Here is a 25,226-nt window from a genome sequence, read left to right as displayed (position 1 = left end):
CCACTTTCATGGGCCTGCAGGAGGCTTAGGTATCCTGTGGTTCCCTGCCTGGAGGAGCCTTTCCCCCTCTTTTGTTAGGGACTTTCTCAATTCAAAATTTTCTCTTTCAAGACACCCTTTGTAGAGGGTATGTGTCATATGTCATCAAAGACAGCTTGTCACTGATAGAGCTGTAAATTCTAGCAGAGTTGTGCCTGCAGGCCACAGGAAGGAAGCCAAACCCTTCAGGTCAGGAGCAGAGATGTGGCCCACTGCCCAGGCCCCTGATGCAAGGGAATGTCAGGGGTTGCCTACTGTATTAAATCCCAGAAGGTGACTGTGACTCTCTCCTTTGGCTGCCCATTAACCTTTGTGGTTGGCTTCAGAGCACCAGTGGATTGTTTTTACCTTGAGATCTAGTCTGGGTAGAAGAACTAAAGGAGGAGGGTGAGGGCAGCCTTCACTGATCATGGTTTTACGGTTTTGGAGATTTAGGTGGTAGTTTTGTTATGTGTGTTTGAGAGTGGAAGGTTCTTCATAGTTCTAGGATGGAGCCCAGGGTCTTGCCTATATTAGGTATGCACTGTGCACTGACATGAATTCCTAGCCCCAATTCCCTTTAGTTTGTTGTTGTTGTTGTTTTGGGTTTTCGGGGGGGGGGGTATTATTTTAGTTATATATGTGTGTGTGTTTGCATGTGGGTATGAGCACATGTGCCCCCAAAGGCCAGAGACATTGAATCCCCACAACTAAAGTAACAGATGGTTGTGAGCTACCTGACATGGGTGCTGGGACCTGAATTCAGGACTTCTGCAAGAGCTGTACATGCTCTTAGCTGTTGAGCCACCTCTCCAGCACTGGGTTTTGGTTTCTAAACAAGGTCTTGCTATGTAACCCAAGCTGACTTTGAACTCTTGATTCTCCTCCCTCAGCCATCTATGTGCTGAGTCACTGACAGGACTGTAAATTGTAGCAGTTTCTTTTTTATTACTATTTTGTGTGTGTATCTGCATGCAAGTGTGTAGGTCCACATGTGTGCGTGGTGGCCAATGTCATTCCTCTGGCACCATCCACTCTGAGTTTTTCTTTGTCTTTTTTTTTCCTTTTTTTTTTTTGAAAGATTTTTTTTAATATTTATTTATTTATTATACAATATTTGTCTGTGTGTATGCCTGCAGGCCAGGAGAGAGCACCAGACCTCAGTACAGATGGTTGTGAGCCACCATGTGGTTGCTGGGAATTGAACTCAGGATCTCTGGAAGAGCAGCCAGTGCTCTTAACCTCTGAGCCATCTCTCCAGCTTGAAAGATTTTTTAAATGTGTGCATGAGTGCACAGTACTTACAGAGGACAGAAGAGAGCTTCAGAGTCCCTTGAGCTACAGCTGTGGGTGGATATGCCCCATCCATCGTGAAATCTGGGAACTAAGTTTGAATCCTCTACAGAGTAGTTTGTGCTCTTATTTGCTGAGCCGTCTCTCCAACCCTACCTTGATTTTTGTTTTTGTTTGTTTATTTGACAGTCTTTTACTGGCTTACCACCTAGGCCAGGCCAGCAAGTCCTAAGAACAACACCCCCACCCCACCCCACCCACATCTTTGCCTTTGCATTGCTGGGATTATAGGCATACACCCCATGCCTGGCTACTGATGTGGGTTCTTGAGATCAGATTCAGATCTTCAAGCTTGCAAATGACTGAGCCACCCTGCCCTCTCTCTACCCTCGCAGTATCTTTAAAACTACTTTGCCCTTGTCCGGTGTGGTCAAGCCCCTGCTAGCATAGCCTCTGAGCATCTCAGGAGGCCACACTCATACACATGTACACACATGCATGCATGCATGCATACGCGCACACATACACACAGGTGAGCTCCTGAGTTGGTGGGTTTGTGTCTCTTACTTGCGGTATAAGCAGCACAGACAAGGCAAATCTGTATGAAAGTGTTGTAGAGAGGGCACCAGCCCTGATGTAGGCTGCTGCCTGCTCTTTCGAGGCGTTTGCTTTTATAGCCCTTGCCTCCTGGTCACGGGTTTCTGTCCAGCTGGTGGTTGCTATAGTCACAGACCTCAGATGACAAGGAAATCTCCGAGAATCTTAACCTTTAAAAAGTAGGCTCTAAGCCGGGCAGTGGTGGCGCATGCCTTTAATCCCAGCACTCGGGAGGCAGAGGCAGGTGGATCTCTGTGAGTTAGAGGCCAGCCTGGTCTAGAAGAGGTAGTTCCAGGACAGGAACCAAAAGCTACAGAGAAACCCTGTCTCGAAAATTAAAAAAAAAGGTAGGCTCTAGCTGGGCGTCACCCTCTGGACAACCCTCTGGAGGCAGAGGCAGATGGATCTCTGAGTTGGAGGCCAACCTGATCTACCGAGGGAGTTCCAGGATAGCCATAACTACACAAAGAAATCGTATCTCAAAAAAAATAAATAAATAAAAAGTGGACTCTAGGGAGTCAGTGAGGAGGCTCAGCAAGTGAGTGTAATCTCTGGAATCCAGATGGCAGAAGAGAACTGACCCTTCAAGTCATCTTCTGACTTGAACACATGCACTGTGGCATGCATGCCCTCTCCCCAACAAAGTAAATCAATAAATGTAAATGAAAGAGAAATTAGGCTTGATCTCAGTTGGTAGAGTATTTACCTAGTACAATACAGAATAAATTGAGTGTGTGGTGGCACATACCTACAGTTCCCACACTCAGAAGGTATAGGCAGGAAGGAGTGTTAGAAATTGGAGGTCATCTCTGGCTATGTACTAAGTTTGAGACCAACCTGAACTACATAAGAGGGCTTTTTCAAAAAGCCCTCTCAAGCAGGAGACTCTCTATGAGTTTGAGGCCAGCCTGGTCTACAAGAGCTAGTTCCAGGACAGCTAGAGCTGTTGTTACCCAGAAACCTTCTCAGTGGGGCGGGGGGGAGCCCCCTCCAAAAAGTATTTTAAATTTAAAAATTACACTGGTCCCAACCTTCGTATACCCTTTTCTAGGCCCAGAACACCATGGACACACTGGCCGAGGTGGAAGACATCCCCAGCAGTCAGGACCTGTTCCGCAAGCATGTGGGTGCGCTCCTGGAGCGGCTGACGGCCTCACATGGCGAGTGGACAGTGCACTCTGTGCAGTTGCTGAAGTTCACTGTGGTACTCACCCAGGCAGGTAAGCCTCGGGCCACTGACCTGCCCAAGCCAGGCTGCAGCTGCACCACCCTCACCATCCTGAGCCACACAACCTGGCCTTGACCCAGGCATGGCTTCTGTTTGTGTGACAGGGTCTTGCTAACATCCTTGCTCAGGATGCTTTCAAACCAGTTCTGCTCCTGCCTTAGCCTCCCACATGCTGGGGTCACATGGCTTCTTTTGCATCTTGTATTCTTCAGATACTTCTGTTTTACAGTAAAATTTAGCGTCTCTAGCCACATTGGCATATGGCCCCAAGACCTTAGCATTCCCCTCAGTTCTCATGGAGGCTCTTTGTAGAAGTGAGAAGCATTGCTTTATAATCCTTAGTGGGGTTTTATTTTATTTATTTAGCATTTTTAGTACCAAGTGGTCCAGCTCCTCTCACAAATCCCACTTGAGCCCCCAGCTCTGTCGGGGAGAAGCTGTATTTACAACAGGCATGGCAGATGACACAGTGTCTTGTGTTTACACCAGAGGGTATAGTTTGCTGCAGTTCCTTAGACTATGTTCAAAAGGCAGAGATGGCACCTGTAGGACTGAAGAGACAGCTTAGTCAAGTGCTTGTTACACAAACAGGAGGACCTGAATTCAGTTCCCAGAGCCAGACATAAAAAGCCTGTGTGGCACTGGAGCAATGGCTCAGCAGTTAAGAGCACCTGCTGCTACTCTTGCAGAAGACACATGGTGGGTGGCTTCCAGTTACAAGTGATTCAGTGCCCTCTTCTGGCCTCTGCAGGCACCAAACACACACAGTGCACATACATGCATTCAAGGTAATCATACAGTAAAACAAAAGTAGATCTTTTTTAAAGGCCAGGTGCAGCATCATGTTCCTATAGTCATAACACTAGGGAGGCAGAGACAGGAGAGTCTGTGGGGCTTGCTGACCAGCCAGTCTAGGTGACTCAGGGAGCCTTAGGTGCTTTCTCAAAAAATGAAGCGAAGAGCTCTTGAAGACACCTGATGTCGAGCTCTGACTTCCACATGTGCACACCCACACCAAGAAACAACAGCAGAAATGGTGCGCTCATACAGCAAGCCATCCCATGCCCGGAGAGGGCCTGCTGTGCTGAATGAGGTTGCCTCTGGGTCTGTGAGTCCATATTATGGGAAGGTCCTGCTACATTTCTCAAGACCCAGGAGTGGGCTGCCACAGGGCCGTTTGTACTCAGTTTGGCTGTGAATAGGGGCATTATAGTTCTAGTGTGGTCTGCAGTAATTATGGTATGTACTCTCCTTTCAAGTTGGCCCAGATCCCTCTGGGGACCATATTCTCCCACCTCCTGGGACCTAAGCTCCTGGGCCTGCTTGATGCCTGGGAGGTGGGCTATGGGCATGAAAACCCACATGTTGGGGGCCTTTGGAGTCTCTGCTTTGACTTCCTGAGGTGTAAAGACCAGAAGTACAGGAAGAGCTCACTTGCCAGTAGTTCCTCCCATCCCTGTCGACACTGATAACAGCACTGTAACAGGGACTGGTGTCAGACCAGAGCACTGACTGGCACGCTTATTGGCAGATTGACCAATGGCAGAGCAGACTCAGGCAGGACCATAGGCAGATGCAGGAGCTGAGGGCGCAGCTCCATACCCTGCTTCCAGTCCCCATCCACCAGGAAAGCTAGACCTGCGCTGCTATGGAGCACATTTCTCTGGACGGAGTTGTTTTGTTCGGAAGACAGGGTCTCATGCAGTCAAGGCTGACCTCGAGCCTGCTCTGTAGCTGAGGATGAACCTTTTAGTCATCCTCTTGCCTCCATCTCCTAACTGCAGGGATTATAGGTTTCCACCATATGCCCACTTTATCCAGTGCTGGGCTGGAACCAGGACTCCAAGTGTGCTAGGCAAGCACTCCCAGCCATGGAGGTATAGCCCCAGCCCCTCACTGTGTGGATATCTTGAAAGGCAGTTTGCTTCTCACTGAAGTTCAAGTGGGAATGTCAGCTTCCCTCTCCTCTGCATCCCCTTTCTTCCTTTGTGAATGAAACTCCAGCTTGTGCACTTGGTTTTTATTCTGAGAGCCGGCTCATCAGCTGCAGGGCTCCAGACATCTGTTCTTTGATGTTGACAGAGTCTAAGCAAACCCTGGCACTTGCCTGTGATGCTTGGAGCAATCCTGGCACTCACCCATGCGGGAGGGATCCTGTTCGTCTCATTAGGCCAGCAGCTGCTTTTCCCATTGTGCTGTTTTTGTTTTCCTTCTCTTCCTCAGACCCACACAGCTTCAGGTGGACAAAGCTGTTGTTTCCTTAGCCCCCATCTCCACAGTACAGACCCTAGACACACAGGGTCTTGAAGTAGATTTAGGTGACTTGGCTCAATGTCCAGTTGTAGAATTAACAAACTGTGCCTGGCTTTTAGCTAAAATACAAAGTCCAAGGTACAGCAGGGAAGTGTTCAGGGGCATGTTCTGGCATGTCAGCCATTATATCCCAACTCAAGGCTGTATAGTTCCAGTCACCTGGCAGTGAACCCTCAAGGTGTTGCCCCTGAAGTCTTTGTGACCTGGGAGAAAGATGGGGGTGAAGGAAACAGGGTTCCATTTCTTCTCTCTTCATTACCATAAGGCTTGAACAAATGGTGGGGTGCTTTCAATGACTGATTTTGGTGCATTGTTCAGATATTTCTTGACTTTTAGATTTGAGTTTTGATAAGTAGGCCTGTGAAGATAACTCGATTGCCTTGCAAGCTTGAGGGCTGTCCCCAGGCTCTTGTAAAAATGTCAGGCATTAGCCGGGTGGTGGTAGCTCACGCCTTTAATCCCAGCACTCAGGAGGCAGAGACAGGATCTCTGTGAGTTCGAGGCCAGCCTGGTGTACAAGAGCTAGTTCCAGGACAGGCTCCAAAGCTACAGAGAAACCCTGTCTCAAAAAAAAAAAAAAAAAATGTCAGGCATTTATTTTCTTGTTTGATTTCTTTTTGAGAAAGGGTTTTTCTGCATAGCCATGGCTGTACTGGAATTTGCTGTGTAGACCAGGATGGCCCCAAACTCTGATCCACCTGCCTCTGCCTCCTGAGTGGTGGTGATTAAAAGCCACCACATCCATGTAACCCCAGCCCAGAGAGAGAGAGAGAGAGAGGAGAGAGAGAAGCTAATCCCTGGGGTTCAGTAACCAGCCAGGCTAGCCTAATCATTAAATCTTAGACCTGTGAGAGACCCTGCTTCAAAAGAAAAAGGTGGAGGAACACTACGGAGCAGTTGGAAGCTAAGGTATTGTCTTGAGTTCAGAGTCATTCTGGGCTACAAAGTAAAATCCTGTGTCAAAAGAAAAAGAGGACTAAAGGAATGGCTCAGCCATCAAGACCTCTCCCAGCACTTGAGAGGCAGGCACATCTCTGAATTTGAGACCAGCCTGGTCTACAGAGCAAGTTCCAGGACAGCTAGGGCTGTTACCCAAAGAAACCCAGTCTCAAAAAAGAAAGAAAAAGACCTCTTACTGCTCTTGCAGAGCTCTGAGGTTTATCTGCTAGCACCCATGTCATGTGTCTCTAGACTGCCTGTAACTCCAGCTCCAGGAGATCGTTGCTATTGGGCTCCACTGATTCTGCATTTATGTGCACATATCTTTAGGCACACATGCACATTATTAAAAATAATGAAGTAAAATTGTTTTTAAAGAATGAATTTGGAGGGCTGGAGAGATGGCTCAGTGGTTTAAGAGCATTGCCTGCTCTTCCAAAGATCCTGAGTTCAATTCCCGGCAACCACATGGTGGCTCACAACCATCTGTAATGAGATCTGGTGCCCTCTTCTGGCCTGCAGACTTACACACAGACAGAATATAATATACATAATAAATAATTTTTTAAAAAAAAGAATGAATTTGAAGATTGTAAAGAGAAACCAGATTTGTGTCTTGGTCACATGATGAGGGACTTCTGGGGTTAGTCTTTTGTTAGTGCCCTCAGCAATTGGCAGAGCAGCATGGCAGAAATGGGGGCCACAGCCCTGCGACTTGCAGGACAACTTCCCCACACTCGTGCTCCTGTATCGTCCCCATCAGAGAAGCCAGGCTAGCCAGCAGCTTGCTGTAGTCCCTTCCCTCTTTTTCCAGGCCCAGCTGTGGGAGAAGCGCTGCAGCACGTGATTCCTACCCTCAGGACTTGTCTCCAGCCCACCATAGACCCGCACATGCGCCTGAAGCTCTTCTCTGTCCTGTCCACGTTGCTGCTGAGGCCTAAGGACACTGTTGACTCTCAAGGGTAGGTCAGTCCTGGGGTCTGGGTAGAGGCCGCATGAGTGTTGGATAGGTCTCCCATCTTCCCATGCTGCCCTGGGCAGGGCCCCTGAGGGCTAAGGTGCAGGCTTCTTGGTGGTCTCTATCCCTAGCATAACTGCTAGGTAAACAGTGGGCTTGGTGAGTGCACCACAGAGACACAGACAGTAAATCAAAGTCACTGTAGGGGAGTCATTAAGATTCCATTGAGTGAGAAAGTTTTAGGGCACATTAACTATTAATGACTTCTGTATCCGCTGTTCTGTTTTAAAAGCCTTTTGGTACCTTTCAGACCTAACAGGCTTGACTGAATTAGCATTGATGGTGAAGGCTTAGGGGTAGCCTTCTGTTATCTCAGAAGAGCTCTGAGGCAGCACTGCTCCAATTTTATGGCTTTGAAGTAAAGAAAAAGTTGAACAAAGAGCTTAGGAAAGAACTGGCTCTGGGTGGGTGGGGAACAACCCAGACCAGAAGCTCATCCTGGGAGAGGATGTTGAAAGTCAGAGCTGCCTGTAAGAAGACCACACAGAGAGGGAGAGACAGAGAGATGCACACACAAAATCTTGAAATACTGCTTTCCTTGGTTCACTGGGCAGAATAAGAAAGATTAAAGCCATGCTGGGATCTCCCAAGCCTTACCCCATGGCAGCCCTGGGTCTTAAAGATGGAGACCTGAACACATTAGCCCCATGTGGGCAGGACTCCCCCACCTCTCCCATCTCCCCCCAAACAAATCTATCATCACACAGTGTGGTCAGCAAACTCTAAAGTTCCCTGTGACTTGGTCATTCTAATCTTTCCCTTTCATATGCACTCCTAGTGTGGGGCTGGCTGCCAGCCTCTCACGCTGCAGGAAGTTCTATTTCCTGTTATCTGCAAAAACCTCAGGGCTGAAAGGGGACCATAAAAAGGTATTAATGAGCATCTTGGCAGCAGGCCACTGGGCGGGCATGTATACAAGAATGGAGTGAGTGCATAGCAGCCTGGGCTGCCACCGGGGCTGTGGCCCTCTCCACATGCAACCCAGTATGCTGAGGAACAAGCAGCCACCCCCGATCCACAAACACAGCTCCCAGGATTGGACTAGATTCCCCAAAACACACTTCAGACCTCTCAGGATGAAGTCAGTCTGGTGATTCCAATTATGCAGATGAATTACTGAGAAAATTGCTACTGTTTGGGTAGCGGTGGTTTGAAAATAACATTGTCTTGGACTTTCTATTGCCATGACCAAAACAAATCTGAGGAGGATTTATCTCACTTACACTACCAGGTCCATCACTGAGTAATGTCAGGGCAGGAGCCTGGCTTGCTCTGCCTGCTTTCTTTGATTTTCCGAGACAGGGTTTCTCTGCAGCTTTGGAGCCTCTCCTGAAACTCACTCTGTAGACCAGGCTGACCTTGAACTCATAGAGATCTGCCTGCCTCTGCCTCCCAAGTGCTGGGATTAAAGGCATGCTTTAATCACCACTGCCCGGCTACTGCCTGCTTTTTTTTTTTTAAATATTTATTTCTTTATTATGTATACAATATTTTGTCCACATGTGTGTCTGCAGGTCAGAAGAGGACACCAGACCTCATTACAGATGGTTGTGAGCCACCATGTGGTTGCTGGGATTTGAACTCAGGACCTTTGGAAGAGCAGGCAATGCTCTTAACTGCTGAGCCATCTCTCTAGCCCCCAACTGCCTGCTTTCTTATAGCACCCAGGACTACCAGCCCAAGGGCGCCACCACCCACAATAATAGACTGAATCCTCCCCCATCAGCCACTAAGAAGATGCCTTACAGGTTTGCCTACAGCAAGATCTCATGGAGGCGGTGTTTTAGTTGTGGTCCCTTTCAACTGACTCTAGCTTGTGTCAGGTTGACACAAAACTAGCCAGCATGAATGTCATTTGGTTTTGATTTATAGATTACAAAATGAAGAGTGAAAGATTATCCAGGCAGAGCTCAGTCTGGCAGTGTGCACCCCTAAGAGGTTGGGGTTCCCTACCTAGAGAAGACAGTGCTCAGCTGACAGCAGGCCAGAGTGGCAGCACCACAGCATCCTACCTGCCCCCCCCCCCCTTCTCACTCTTGCCCGAGCTATTGAGAGGCCTGTGAGGGAGCAAGCAGGAGCTACAGAAAGCCCTCCCCAAGCTACCGCCTTTGTAAGTGGCCTTTGCTTCCGTCCCTTTGGCAGCCTTTGAGTAAATTTCATGTAAAAATTCTGGAATAGAGGACCAGTAGAATGGTTCAGTGAGTAAAGGCATTTGCTTCCAAGGCCTGACAACCTGAGTTCAATGCCAGGACACATGTGGTGGAAGAAGAAGGAAACCAACTCCTGTACGTGCCCTCTGACCTCTGTATGCGCACTGGCACATTCCCCATCCCACCCTCACATACAAGAATAAACAAAATATAATGTAAAATTTAAAACTGCAGTCACTGGCTAGGCCTGGGAGTGTGGCTCAGTGGGTAGAGTGTTTCTCTGGCATGCAGGAAGCCTTGGTTCTATCTCCAGCACTGTGTAAACCAGGAGTAGTGGGGCATGCCTGTCAGCTCAGCACTCAGGAAGTGAGGCAGAGGGATTGGTGTTCCAGGCTGGCCTGACTGCATAGCAAGCTCTTGTCTCAAAAAAAAAACAAAAATTGAGCTGAGGGTATAGCTCAGTTGGTAGAGTACTTGCCTAATATATAGGGTTCAATCCCCAGCACTATACAGATTAGGTATGGTGGGACAAGCATGCAGTCTCTGCACTCGGGGGAGCAGATTCCAGACCAGCAGTGGTAAGGAGAGAACTCCTGAGCAGTCTGTTAGGGAGAGTCTGACAGGTGGTTGTGAGCCACTTGATGAGGGTGCTGGGAAATAAACTCAGGTCTTCTGAAGGAGCAGCAAGTGTTCCTAAGCACCACGCCATCTCTCCAGCCCCATGTCATTTCTTGCTTCCTTGGTTTTAGTGGAGTAGATAGCAGGTTCAGTAGATTGTGATAGAGGTGCCATGTGATCCAAATGACTGATCATGGTTGATAAAGCACTCGAGTACAGCGCCCCCCACAAGCCACAAGTTTACCAGGCCACTTGGCAAGGGTCACATCTTTGGGAGGGACACAGGGTCAGGTCACTAAGGAGTCCTTGCCAATCTCTGTAGACCCTGGTACTCTTTTCTTGAACGCTGGAGCACATAAAGAGCTAGCTGGGATGTCGTCGTCACCCAGCATGCCAAGCTCTTGGATTCTGTCCCCAGTCATGAACTCAGGAAATTGAAACAGCTCAGTACCTATGTGGTGATTTGAATGTCATTGGCCCCTATAAGCTCACAGGAAGGGTCACTGTGTGTCACTGTGGGGGCAGGCGTTGGGATCTCTATTGTTTAAGCTTTACTCAGTGTCACAGTCTACTTCTTGCTGCCTTCTGATCAAGATGTAGCCAGCACCATGTCTGCCTACAGGCCACCATGCTTCCTGCCATGATAATAGTGGATTAAACTTCTGAAACTGTTAGCTGCCACCTCAACTAAATGTTTTCCTTTCTAAGAGTTGCCGTGTTCATGGTGTCTCTTTACACTGCAATAGAAACCTTAAGACATTCTCGGTTGAGTGTATGAAGTCACGTCATCCTAGTTAGCTTTCATGGTTCACCTGCTCCCCTTCCTTGCTGGTCTCACAGGCTATCAGCCTCCAGAAGAGACCCCCAACTGTTGGTGGGAACTGCTTCATAAGTTGGTGCTCCTGGGTCTTCTCTTGTGCCTCTCACCTGAACTTCTTAAACGTCAGTCTAGTTCCTTCCCAAACTGCAGTTTATCCTTCAGAGTAGCTTGTGTGTCCTTCCTTACTTGCCGTCTTGTTCCAGACAGTTCCATGGCTACTTGGAGATGGTAGTGAATGACATCCTAGCCCCCAACCTGCAGTGGCATGCAGGGAGGACGGCTGCAGCCATCCGGACAGCTGCCATATCCTGTCTGTGGGCACTCACCAGCAGTGACATCCTATTGGCCAAGCAGGTAAGGACTTCTGTGCCCATCCCAGTTGTCTGCCCTTGTGGCTACCAAGAGACCATGTAGAGCTGAGACCTGGGTGGTCAGGTCTAGCCAGGCCTAGGTCTGAGTGCCCTGTTTGTAACAGGCACCATCTCCTTGAAGGGTCTGGGATCTGGCCTCTCTGCTTTAGGTTCACAAACTGCCTTAGTTTCTTTTTTTTTTTTTTAATTGATTTTTATTGAGCTCTACCTTTTTCTTAGCACACCTCCCTGCCTCTCCTCTCCCGTCAACCCTCCCCCAAGGTTCCCATGCTCCCAATTTACTCAGGAGATCTTATCTTTTTATACTTTCTACTTCCCGTGTAGATTAGATCTATGTGAGTCTCTCTTAGTGTCCGCATTGTTGTCTAAATTCTCTGGGATTGTGGTTTGTAGGCTGGTTTTCTTTGCTTTATGTTTAAAAACCACCTATGAGTGAGTACATGTGATAATTGTCTTTCTGAGTCTGGGTTTTCTAGTTCCATACGTTTTCCTGCAAAATTCAAGATGTCGCTGTCTTTTTCTGCTGTGTGGTACTCCATTGTGTAAATGTACCACATTTTCCTTATCCATTCTTCAGTCGAGGGGCATTTAAGTTGTTTCCAGGTTCTGGCTATGACAAACAAAGCTGTTATGAACATAGTTGAGCACATGTCCTTGTGGCACGATTGAGCATCCTTTGGATATATACCCAAAAGTGATATTACTGGGTCTTGAGGAAGGTTGTTTCCTAATTTTCTGGATAAATTGCCACACTGACATCCAGAGGGGTTGTACTAGCTTGCATTCACACCAGCAATGCAGAAGTGTTCCCTTTTCCCCACAACCTCTTCAGCATAAGTTGTCATCAGTGTTTTTGATCTTGGCCATTCCTGCCTTAGTTTCTTTTTTTTAATTTATTTATTTCTTTATTAATTAAAGATTTCTGTCTCTTCCCCACCGCCGCCTCCCCTTTCCCTCCCCCTCCCCCAACCAGGTCCCCCTCCCTCGTCAGCCCAAAGAGCAATCAGGGTTCCCTGCCCTGTGGGAAGTCCAAGGACCACCCACCTCCATCCAGGTCTGCCTTAGTTTCTTATCTGGTTGCTGTGATAGCCTACCCTGACAAAGGCAACTCAGAGGAGAAGGGGCTTATCATGGCTCACAGTAAGGTTACAGTCCGTCATGGCGGGGGAAGCCAACAGAGCAGGATCTTGAAGCAGCTCGTCACATCCACAGTCAAGAAGCAGACAAGTTAGTGTAATTGGGAGGTAGAGGCAAGCAGATCTCTGAGTTTGAAGGCAACCTAGACTATGCAGCCAGTTCCTTCTTTGTGTAGGCTGACTGTATTCCAGCCAAAGTTACATAATGAGACCCTGTCTCAAACAAACAGAGGAAACGGACTACAGTGAATCATGCTGCTGCCCAGCTCACTTTCTCCATTTTATATCGCCAGGACCTCAAGACCAGGGATTGGTCCTGTCCACAATAAAGATGGGTGTTCCCATGGCAAATTTTTTTTAAGTTTTTTTTCCTAATAACTAGTACCCAAAACATTTTCAGCTGGGAGTTGGTCTTTGACAGATTGTGAGATAGTTCCTCTTGCTTGTTATGTACTTCACAGCTGTAGTGAATTGTGGTGTGATTCTGACTGGCTGTGGCTCAGTGCTCCCCACATGTGGCTTGCGACTGTCATATTGGAAAGTGTTAATGGTGGTGGTTAGCAGCAGATCTCAGAGTCACAACTTGGGTTAGAGTCTTGACCCACCACTTAACTTCTCTCTGCTCTGGTTATCTGTCTAAAATGCTCCTTGACTTTTTTGGCTAGTGTGAAGAATAAATGGGATTTTCCAAGTAAAGCCTCAGCATGGTGTCTAACACCCTGGGAGCTGGCCCATGTACCAGGCACACTGTTCTATAATTTACATAGTTAATACCTAGGCAGTTAGAGTGGTAGAGCTGAGGAGATGACATGCCATCATGAACATCTAAGTTTGGATCTCCAGCATTCTTTTTTTTAAAAAAAGGCATAATCACATGGGTCTGTAACCCTAGCACTGGAAGGGCAGAGACAGTCAATGCCACTCAGTGAGCTCTGGTTTTAGGGAGAGATCCTGTGTCAACATATAAGGTGAAGGCTGGAGAAATGGTTCTGCTCTTGCAGGGGACCAAAGTTTAGTTTCTTTTTCTTTTTTTGGGGGGGGGGGTGGGTTTTTTGGTTTTTTTCGAGACAGGGTTTCTCTGTAGCTTTGGAGCCTGTCCTGGAACTAGTTCTTGTAGACCAGGTTTGCCTCGAACTTACAGAGATCCGCCTGTCTCTGCCTCCCGATTGCTGGGAAAGTTCATTTCTAACACCCATGTCTGGTGGCTCACTACCACCTATAACTCCAGAGGAACTGACACCCTTTTCTGGACTCTGAAGGCATGGACATGGTACACATACGAGAAGCAGACACACACATAGAAATTGTGTGTGTGTGTGTGTGTGTGTGTGTGTGTGTGTGTGTGTGTGTGTTGGAGAATGATAATGGAAAATGCCTGGTGTTGATTCCTGGCCTCCATAAGCACATGTACACACATATGCATTACATCTGAACACATAATGTAGCATGTATTATTAAAGATTGGTGCCAAAGCAAGTTATATTGAATAATCTTCACAAAATTACAAGTTTAGGATTGGAGGTGTACCTGTCAATTTCTAGCAACACACAGAATAGCTGGGAGTGGCAGGCCAAAACTGCACCGCTGTTAGTATGGCTAGTGAAATAAACCAGGACACTGAAACTATAGAAAATTGATGCTTCTGCTCTGCCCAGGAAATGTGCCTTTGCGATCTCTGAAGTGTGACAGGCCTCTGCCAGCCACTCACAGTGTATGCTCGCCCCCTGCTGACAGCAGAAGGTTGTTATCTAGTTCTCAGAGTTTGAGGAATTCCACTGACCAAATTAAAATAGAAATGGTTAAGGTGATCCGAAATTCAGAATCAAGATCTGGGCTGGGGAACATTTGCTCATAGAGAATGAAGTGTTTCTGATCATAGATCAGCAAAGGAACAATTAAATCTGCAGACAAAACCCTCATTTGTCCCATGATCCCTTTCCCATGTTACATGATTTCCATGTCACTGACGTGGGTGCCCTCCCCAGTGGACCCCCCAGACGTGGGTGCCCTCCCCAGTGGAACCCCCAGCCTGCTTCTTCTACCTCCCCACTGGATGTTCTTGCCAGTCAGCCCCTGCGATCATCCTTGGGCCCTGCTCTGTTGTCATATCTTTATTTCACCATGAAAAGGCCTATTTCCAGGAACCCTTCTTCCCTAGAAAGTGGCACAGAAGCTTGACTCTGCTTTCCTGCAGATCCACTAGGTGGCAGCACCGTCATAACTGCCACCAGGTCCTCACTCCAGAACCTGCTGCTACACTGCCTGTCCCTACCAATGCCTCCTTCCCTGCAGGTGCCTGCCTTCTTCAGCTGGGACTCCAGAGGAGAGGCCTGCAGCCCACCTCACACCCACATACCCTCCCCCATCCCCTTCACCTCCTTAGTAAAGGTGATGCCTTCCTGGTGACACAGAAGCCCTACTCAGGCTGCTTACAGACCCTTTTAGCCCCCTTTCACTGATTCATGCCTTACCCTATCTTCTTGTAATACACAACCTTCTATATGCATCTAAATGTGTTTTTATCTCCCTGGTCTGGCCCCCATTACATGCTAAGCAAGTGCTTTACATCTGAACCACACCCCAGCCTCTCAATGAAGTTGGAGAATTGTAGGCAGGTGCTCTGCCACTGAGCCACACCCCAGCCCCTCACTGGGGGATTCTAGGCAGCCATCATCTCCTGCCTCTTCTCTCTATCACTCCCCTTCAAGAACTGCCATGCTTTGCAATTTACTGTAGTGGGGCAAAGGGTTCTTTTGTTTTGGCTGTGTATGCCTGTATGTATCTGTATGTGTGTTCATGCCAGAAGTCAAATTCTGAATATCTATCCTGGCTAGTTTTATGTCAACTTGACACAAGCTAAGGTTCTCAAGAAGAGGAAACCACAATTGAGAAAATGCTTTCTTAAGATCCAGTTGTAAACAGGCAAGCCTGTAGGACATTTTCTTAATCTGTGATTGATATGGGAGGGCCAGCCCATTATCGATGGGAACACCCTGGGCTGCTGGCCCTGGGTTCTGTATGAAAGCAGGCTGAGCAAGCCAGTAACTCCTCTATGGCCTCCATGTGTTAGCTCCTGCCTGCAGGTTCCCTTCATGTCTGAGTTCTGTCTCTGCCTCTCGCAATGAATGGTAATTCAGGATAAGCCACATTAACCCTTCCTTCCCAAGTTTGGGTTACAATGCCTCATCACAGCAATAGTAACCCTAAGACGACATCAGAAGTCGTGCCTCACATGCTGCTCACCTTGTTTTCTGAGGCAGGGTCGGGTCTCTTACTGGTCTTGCAGGTAAGCAAGGCTGGCTAATCAGAAGACCATGGGGATCCTGGTTTTTCACTTCCCTGGCACTGGGAATACAGATGTGTATCACCACACACAGCCCTTACATGGGTGTTGGGGGTTGAACTTGGATCCTTGCAAGCACTTACCATCTGAATCATCTCTCAAACCCCTCTTGGGTTTTTGGTTGGTTGGTTGGTTGGTTGGGTTTCCCCTAGAGACAATTTTCTGTAGGCCAGGTTGTCCTAGAACTCACTGTGTATCTGAGTCTTCCCTTGAAGTGCTAGGATTATAGATGAACTGAATTGTCTGTACTTGGCATGGTCTGACCTATCCTCCAGCTCTCTCAGCCGGTAAAAATGATACAAATGCCAGCAAGCTTGATAGCCGGAGTTTGGTTCCCAGGACCCATATTATGAAAGGAGAGAACTGACTCTTGCAAGCTGTCCTCTTGACATGTCCTACATACATGTACTATGGCACATGTGTATGGCTACATACATATACACATAAACAAAACTATTACTAAAAAACAAAACCAAACACTTGGAAGTTAGTGGTGCACACCTTTAATCCCAGCACAGGCAGAGGCAGGAAGATCTCTGTGAGTTCAAGGCCAGCCTGGTCTACAGACTGAGTTCTAGGACAGCCAGAACTACACAGAAAACAACCCTGTCTCAGGGGCAGGGTGGACTCGAGTCTACTTCTTGGTAAAAATGGATACAGCATTCCTAACTGCATGGTGTTGCAGACAGGAGTGCCTGTCAGAGAGCACTGAGGAGTTGGACAGCACGGGTAGCCAGATGTCCTCTCACCCATCTGTGGCTTGCAGGTGCAGGAGGCACAGGAGACCCTGATGCCACAAGTGCTGGCCACACTAGAGGATGACTCCCAGACTACACGCCTGGTCTCCTGCCGCATCATTAGTGTGTTCCTCAAGAACTCAGGGGATACCATGGAACCAGAGAAATTCCTCAAGGTCTATCCTGGTAAGATACTGGAGGGGGCAGGTGGGGGGCTGGGGTGGGAATGAGGGGGACAGAGCTACTTAGTAACTTCTTTTGTAGTCAGACTTAGGAAATACTTGTTTGACTCCTGACTGAGTGGGTGCTGGGTATCCATATACCACAGTGACAAATGAACCAGCCTTGACTAAGCAGCCCACACCAGAAGCAAGGAGAACCGCTCTGGGCATTATTGGAGATGGTCCAGGCTCTGTTTCCAGGACCACTAGGGTGTAGCCCTATGTTGAGTGGGAGGTTCTCCTCAGCAGGAATTGTGTCCAGATCCCCAGTAAGAAAAAGAAGGTATAGAATAAGACTTCTACCTTCTAAGTGCTAGAGAAAGCAGTCTACATGGAACCACGGGACAGCCTTACCACCTGTCTACAACCAGCCTGAGCACCAAGCAAATTATAGATAGAAAATGAGGATATCAGAGTCAGCAAGATCCCAGACGGTGGCCGGAAACGGGGGGAAGTCAGGGCATCCATTAAGAGCTGACAGGGACAGTGCTAAGCAGAACATTGGGCGCCATGGGAACAGATACACCCTGAGAAGAACAGTGTGAGGGAACAGTCAGCAGACAGAACAGCGGGTGTGGGAACGTGGAGGGAACCAGTGCAGAGATGATTGATTCTAACACAGCTTCCAAGAAATTGAAATGAGGACATTATAGTGATTGATGGATGGTCTTCAGGACAGGTAAAACTATAGAGGGTTGAGGGACAAACCCTCTTATAGTTCTTATTTAAAGTGTTTAGTATGTCAAGAAGGTAAAATAATAACATCCTTTAGAAGCAAGTTAAGACCTGGCCATTCCTGCACATTCCTCTTGTCCTAGCACTTGAGAAGCAGAGGCAGGGAGAATTACTACAAATCTTAGTAAATCTGAACCACATAGAAAATTCCAAACCATCCAGGTCTATCTATACAGTGAGCCCCTATGTCAGAACAAGCAAGAAAGCTAGATGTGATGGCACACAACTGTGACCCTAGCACTTTGGAGGTGACGGCAAGAGGATCAAAAGTTTGAGGCCTACCTTAGCTACGTGAGCCCCCATCTCAAAAAAGCAAAACAAAAAGTCCTACACTAAGCATGGTGGGACACGCGTTTAATCCAGCAAGCACATCTCTAGTTTGAGGCCAGCCTGGTCTGCATAGCAAAGTTCTGGGCTTCTAAACATCTTGCAGCCAGAGCCCAGCTGTATCCCCCATGAGTTATTCCAGCAGGTCCCTGTCCTAATACTCCTGGCAGGAGGCCTTGCACTCTGTGTGTAGTGATCTTTTCATGCCTTCAGTAAGCCAGGGCTAGCCTGCTCATGAGCTTTCGGAGACAGGTAAGAGGCAACCTGCCTAGGCCGGCATTCAGCTTTTATGCTACTTGCCCATTCTCCAGAAGGTTCATGCTATAGAAGTAGGTTCCAGAAACTGTTTTTTGCCTCCTTTGGTTAACTGAGATAGGTTTAGCCCATAATGATTTAGAACTCCGTCTAGCCTAACTGGGCCTCAGACTTAGAACAGCCCTCCTGTCTCAGTTTACCAAGTGCTAGCATTGCAGCCATGGCTCACATCTGGCCCCAGAGAGGTTGTTTTGTTTCGTTTTTTTGTTTGTTTTTCAGGTTATGGGTAAAACCTAAGGGTTTTTGTTCGTTTTTTGTTTTGTTTTTCGAGACAGGGTCTCTCTGTAGCTTCGGAGCCTGTCCCAGAACTAGCTCTTGTAGACCACGTTGGCCTCAAACTCAAAGATCTGCCTGCCTCTGCCTCCTGAGTGCTGAGGTTAAAGGTGTGGGCCACCACCCAGCTAAGCCTAAGTTTAATGAAACTCTTACCCATTATTTTAAAAGCTTCTGCCTGTCAGGAAGAATAGATGTGTTTGACAGCACACAGCCTGGCCAAGGAATTCCTGGAGATAAACCAAAGCTGGCACAATTGTCGCCTTACTGGCCTCAGGCTCTTCAGCCCATAGCAGCCACCAGTGTCTGGTGTGACTGTTGGGACTGAACAGCTTCAGGACGGTGAGGCTCCATCTGTTAAAGATGCTTATTTCTGGAGAGTCTCCCTTTGCAGGGTGGGTTCTCGGGCCCTCCACCCTCTCGGGCAGGGTTAAGTTTGCATGCATGGCCTCTCTGACCTGTCTCCTCCCCACAGAGCTCTTGAAGCGCCTAGATGATGTCTCCAATGACGTGAGGATGGCTGCTGCTTCTGCCTTGCTTACCTGGCTGAAGTGTGTGCAGAACTCTGATGGAAAATCTGCCTTTCAGAGCAGCATTCAGTTCTTATACAGGGAGCTTCTGGTCCATCTGGATGACCCTGAAAGTGCCATCCAGGATACAGTCCTAGGTAAGCTCTCGAGGGCTTATGGGGCGCAGCTGTCTCTGGGTTCTGCTACCCTGAGTTACTGAGCGAGAAATTAGTTGAAACCAGGTGTGTGTGTGTGTGTGTGTGTGTGAGTGTTTGCCTTTGTGTATGTCTGTGTGTCACATGCAATGAAGGACCCATGGAGGCCAGAAGAGGGCATTGAATTCCCTTGAGTTTGAGTTACAGATGATTATAAGCTGCCATGAGACACTGAGAATCAAATCCAGGTCCCCTGGGAGAGCAGCCAGTGACCTTAACTGCTGAGCCATCTCTCTAGCCCCCATGTTTTAAATATTTGTATTTATTTGGGGGGGGGCACGTGTGCTCAGCATCATGTGCATGGAAGTCAGAGGACAACTTGCATTAGGTTGTTCTTGCCTTCCAGCATGTGGATTCCAGGGGTAGAACTCAGGATATCAGACTAGGCAGAGGTGGAGAATAGTAGAGGAAGAAACTCCAACACTGACCTCTGACCTCCATATGTGCACACATATATGCTACACACATGCACACAGACAAAAAAAGAATAAAAATAGTAAGAATACCTTTACAAACAGCTTTGCATGGTATAGGACACTTTCTGGGCTGTGCTATTTTAAAAGGAAGAATGGGAATAGCCATTGCAGGGGTGAGTGAAGACTGGCTATGCCGCAGCCTCCTTTGGCTTCATTGGCTTAAACAGATAAAAAGATGTGCTGTCAAGCATGGGGACCTGAGCTAAGTCCCCAGGACCCACATGGTAGAAGAAGAGAACTGACACACAAAGGTTGCCCCTTGAGTTCCACATGCATGTACATGCATGCATGCGCATCTTTTTAGAGAAGGAAAAAAAGCAGACACTGCATCCCAGGGGGCGTGAGGCCTTACCCTCCACCTTCTGAACATTGTGCCCAAGGCTACCGAAGGTGGTTTTCAGCCCCGTGGGATCTACCGAGCATCTCTAAAGAAAGCTGCCAGCTCTATATAGCATGGGGTGGGCTCCCTCCCAGGGGTGGGCTCCCTCCCAGCCCTCTGCTGCTGGATTCAGGGCTCTGTGGTCTCTTTTAGAAGTCCTCAAAGAAGGCAGTGTCCTGTTCCCAGATGTGCTCGTTCGAGAGACCGAGGCCGTCGTCCACAAACACCGCTCATCAGCCTACTGCGAGCAGCTGCTGCAGCACATGCAGGCCATGGCTGCTGCTCGGTGACCGTGTGCAGCAGCCACTGAAGGGCCCTAGCTCTCTGAAGGGCAGCACAGGTAGCCTGGAGACCTTGCACTTAGGGCAGCCATGTCTATAGCCCAGGCATCCTTCGGACCCACCAACCACCAGATGGTGCTTTGAGCAGCAGCGTCTGTCTTTCCTAAGCAGGTTCTGGGATTTTGTAACATGCCTACTATACACAGAGGCCACAAAAAGCTACAATTAAAGTTAGATGGCCCATCCTTGCCAGCTTCCCAGCTACCTGCTTGAATATGATGTTTTTAAGGTTCCCTCACAAGCTTGGCCTGCTTCCATGCCCACCAAGAATGTTCTTCATGTTGCAAGAAAGCCAAAGCAATTGTAAAGACAACCATCCAATTTCTTTGGGCCCTGTCCCATCATCCTAGGCTGAAGAGAATGCCTAGTCTTGACTCACTGATGAAGTTTCTCCTGATTTTTTTTGTTTTGTTTTGTTTGTTTTTCAGCACAGATCCTCTATGTAGCCCTGGCTGTCCTGGAACTCACTTTGTAGACCAGGCTAATCTTGAACTCACAAGAGATCTGCCTGTCTATGCCTCCCGAGTGCTGGCATTAAAGCTGTGGGCCACCACCACCCTGCTGCTCCCAATTTTAAATACACTGGAGTTTGCAATGTGGGTGCACTGTCCTGGCATTTCTATTTCTCAGTGTTAGTGATACCCACAGATAAAGGATAGACTAGGAAACCAGACCTCATCCCTACCACTTGCTTATAGCAATCAGCAAGATAGTCATTCCCTCGTGTCTTTTCCACCAAGTGCCTAAAATATTTTTGAGTGGATCTTTATCAACAGCCAGTATTTTTGTTAAGACAGTGGGGGTGGGGAGATTTCAACAAATTTTAACATTTCTGCTTTGCCGTTTGTGGAATTAAATAATTTATTTAATTATTTTGTGTGGCCATCTGTGTGATTTGACTGGTTATACTACATTGTTGCAGACAGCTCCTGTCTCCATATATCAGCTTCAGGGTAACCCAGCCTGAGAGACAGTGGCCATGGACTGCATGGGCTCCTCCGGTTCATCATTCACCACTGCCTGTGATGTGCATTCTGGCACAAGGTAGTTGAGTGCCCAGCAAAACCGGGCCAACACCAGTTAGCAAAGCTCCCCGGCATGGCCCTGAGTGGGGCTGGGCATCCAAGTGGGTAAAGGTTGGTCTCAGAGTACCTGGCCCAGTGACTACAGCCTGAAGCTTCATTTCTGTCCATCTCCACTGTCCTTGCTGCCTGGAGCTCCATCACTCACCTGGAAACTGACCAGTGCTCTCTGCTGTTCCTTGAGGGATCTTAAAGTTCCTCCCACCCATCTGTCCCCATGACAACAGAAACAGTGTCAGCATCACATGGACACTTGTTAGCAGTTTATGACAGACTCAGTCAGACTGAGTTGTCATGAGCACCAGCATTGTTTTAAGTGATTACTCACCTCTTAATGAATACATCCCATTATTTATTGGAGAGGGCACATGGGCTACAGTGTACCTGTGGAAGTTTGACCTGAAGGAGTCAAACCATGTGCATCTTGGGGATTGAACTCAGACTCACAGGGTTGGCAGCAAGCACCTCAACCTGCTGAGCCATCTTGTTGGCCCAAGCACCAGGCTTTTTTTTTTTTATTTGTTGTGTGTTACTAAGTATAGAACTCAGAACTTTACAAATATGTTTTATCACCGAGCTATGTCCCCAGCCCCTCACTTATTTAAGGCAGGGGCTTTACTGCTGAGGAATCTACAGTAAGTAGGCTTCGTGGACCTTCCTGTTCAGCTGTCACTGGGGCTCCAACTGCACACTGGGGCCATTGTGTATGAATTGCTCGTATGGCGGGCATGCTTCCCATTGCTCCAGACACAATGGCTGGGTTCAGATCCTAGGAAGTGAGTCCCAGAGTGATTGGTTGGTCAGTAGTTCTGTTTAGCTGCTTTATCAATCTGAAGTTAAGAGTGGGCAATTGGGTGAGTATAGGTGGGCATACCTACCGTGGCACCGCCCTCAGCAAGGCAGAGCACTTTCGGGAGCCTGTTCCCTCTACCACAGATCTGGGGCAGGTGCTTTTATTCACTGAGCCATCTCACCAGCTGCCTTCTTTTGGAGGGAAGATGCTAAATTGGAAGGGACACCTCCCCGGGGTGGAGGTAGGAAAATGAGGACGAGAGCCCTCTTCCTTCTCCTACCATGCTCCTCCCACCTTTCCTTCTGAAAAATGGAAAGAAAGCCCTGAGTCAACCACAAGAACAAATGGGCTTATTTGGTTTGTTTTTGTTTTCTGAGATGGGTTTCTCTGTGTAACGCTGACTGTCCTGGAACTCTGCAGACCAGGCCGACCTTGAACTCAGAGATCTACTACCTGTGCCCCTGTCTTCAAGTGCTTGGATTAAAGACCTTCACTAACAAATGGGCTTCTTAACATGTCAGAGCCAATGAGATGACTCAGTGGGGAAAAGCACTACTCAAACAAGCCCAGTGGCCTGAGTTTGGTCCCCAGAAAACCCACATAAAGGTAAATGAGAACCCAGCTTCACAGGTAGTTTTCTGACCTCCACGTACTGTACCATGTGCCTATACATGTGGATGACACACAGAAAGAATAAATAAAAAGTAAAAAGCTGGCAAGATGTCTCGGGTAAAGAAACCTGTCACCAAAACTGACAACCTGACTTCAATTCCTGGGACACACATGGTGGGGAAAAACTGACTCCAAAAGTTATCCTGTGACCTACCTCCTCCCACACTGACACGGGCATGTTCCCCCAACACACAAATAAATGCAATTTAATGTTTTAAAAAGGGAAAGAAAAAATGTCAGAGCCAGTAGCGTTGTAAAATGCCTGTAATCCTGGCACTTGGACATGGAGGCTGGAGGATCAGAAGTTCAAGACCAGCGTCCTAGGACCTTTTCTTAAATAATAAATAAAATAAAATTGAATCCAGGTCTGGATAAGAAAAGTAGATGGTGATTGATGACAGCCAAAAGCTGTCAGTTCTAGGGAAGAGGGGCTTGGGAGAAAAACTAAGTGACCCCTAGTGTCTAAAGCTGGAACAGCATGAGCAACAACAAAAATAAGTTACTGGAGCACAAGGCTGGATGGTGGTAGCGCAAGCCTTTAATCCCAGCACTCAGGAGGCAGAGCGGGCAGATCTCTGTGAGTTCAAGACCAGCCTGGTCTACAAGAGCTAGTTCCAGGACAGGCTCCAAAAGCTACAGAGAACCCTGTGTTGAAAAAGAGAGAGAGAAACCCAAAACAAAAAAAAAAAAGTAAACATTAGGGAAACAATCACTGCAGTAATGATTACAGCAAGAGCCTTCTAAAGCCCCTAAAATGTGAGCAGGAGGGATTGTTTGCACAGTTTCAGTATCTCCCTTAGGATATGTATTAACCACAAAGGGAAGATAGTAACTTCTGAGTGGAGAACCTAGGCAGCACACTTCAGCAATGCATTCACAGTGTAAAGCATGCTGACTCCATGTCCCCAGGTATCAGTTGCTGACATCACATCTGTGGTATTTTGCCCAAAACGTCAAACAATCCAGTCAAATGCTGGGCATTCTACAGTAGGGCCTTTGGGCTCTTCTAGCTGCAGAGAGGCTGGTCTAAGGACTATGGGAACTCAAGGAGACTTGAGAACTCAATGCAGCATGGATTTTGGAGTAACCTGCTATACTGGCTGGTTTTGTGTGTCAACATGACTCAAGCTATAGAGTCATCAGAGAGAATGGAGTCTCAGTGAAGGAAATGCCTCCGTGAAATCCATCTGTAAGGCATTTTTTTCTTTTAGTGATCAATACAGGAGGGCCCTGCCCATGGTGGGTGGTGCCATCCCTGAGCTGGGTTCTATAAAAAGATGGGCTGAGCAAGCCAGTAAGTAGCTCCCCTCCGTGGCCTCTGCATCACTTCTGCCTTCAGGATCCTGCCCTGTTTGAGTTCCTGTCCTGACTTCCTTCAGTGATGAACAGCAGTGCTGAAGTATAAGCCAAATAAATCCTTTCCTCCCCAACTTGCCTTGGTCATGGTGTTTCATTGCAGCAGTAGAAACCTTAACTAAGGGCTGGAGAGATGGCTCAGTGGTTAAGAGCATCGCCTGCTCTTCCAAAGGTCCTGAGTTCAATTCCCAGCAACCACATGGTGGCTCACAACCATCTGTAAAGAGGTCTGGCGCCCTCTTCTGGCTTTCAGGCATACAGACAGAATATTGTATACATAATAAATAAATATTTAAAAAAAAAAAAAAAGAAAAGAAACCTTAACTAAGATACCAGCACCGGGCTGGAGTGATGGCTCGGCAGTTAAGAGCACTGGAGCACTGGCTGCTCTTTCAGAGGTCCTGAGTTCAATTTCCAGCACCCACATGGTGCCTCACAACCATCCGTAATGAGATCTTGATCTCTTCTAGCCTGCATGCATACACGCAGGCTGTATACATAATCAATAATTAAATCTTAAAAAAAGACCCCCTGCACCAAGGAAAGGTGTAAAACTGCTGCATGGGGCATGGTGGTGCAGGCTTGTCATCCCTGTTTCTCAGGAGGCTGAAACAGGAGGATTCTAAAATATGAGTACGAGACTAGCCTGAGCAACTTAGTGAGACCTTTCCTCAAGAAAAAGAAAAGGAAGAGTACAGTTCCAAGGCAGAGCACTTGGGTTCAATCCCCAAAAGGAAAAAGAAAAAAAAAAAAGCAGCCAGCTTGCCGGGCGGTGGTGGCGCACGCCTTTAATTCCAGCACTTGGGAGGCAGAGGCAGGCGGATCTCTGTGAGTTCGAGACCAGCCTGGTCTACAAGAGCTAGTTCCAGGACGACTGTTGAAATAGGAGCGGTGGCCGGGCTGCGTCCCCAACACCCCGGCCGCTTGGCTAGCTTATGCCCGAAATAACAA

General features: G+C 47.8%; 1 protein-coding gene across 2 annotated transcripts in view; it reads left to right on the top strand.

Moving 5' to 3' along the window:
• The window catches only part of Dnaaf5 (dynein axonemal assembly factor 5), a 39,156-nt gene extending 17,912 nt beyond the window's left edge, over window positions 1-21,244 (top strand). For both annotated transcript variants that reach the window (XM_050163220.1, XM_050163219.1), the window contains exons 8-13: window positions 2,960-3,128; window positions 7,203-7,350; window positions 11,198-11,348; window positions 16,611-16,767; window positions 18,928-19,119; window positions 20,185-21,244. In XM_050163220.1, coding sequence (XP_050019177.1) covers window positions 2,960-3,128; window positions 7,203-7,350; window positions 11,198-11,348; window positions 16,611-16,767; window positions 18,928-19,119; window positions 20,185-20,321 — 954 coding nt within the window. In that variant the 3' untranslated portion in view covers window positions 20,322-21,244. The remainder of the gene's footprint in view (window positions 1-2,959; window positions 3,129-7,202; window positions 7,351-11,197; window positions 11,349-16,610; window positions 16,768-18,927; window positions 19,120-20,184) is intronic.
• Window positions 21,245-25,226: the final 3,982 nt, after the last annotated feature.

This window comes from Alexandromys fortis, unplaced genomic scaffold (genome assembly GCF_014885135.2).
Source record: "Alexandromys fortis isolate MF-2015 unplaced genomic scaffold, M_Fortis_MF-2015_v1.1 scaffold_144, whole genome shotgun sequence".
NCBI lineage: Eukaryota > Metazoa > Chordata > Mammalia > Rodentia > Cricetidae > Alexandromys > Alexandromys fortis.
Note: the sequence above shows the minus strand (reverse complement) of the source record. Positions and strands in the feature narration are given on the sequence as shown.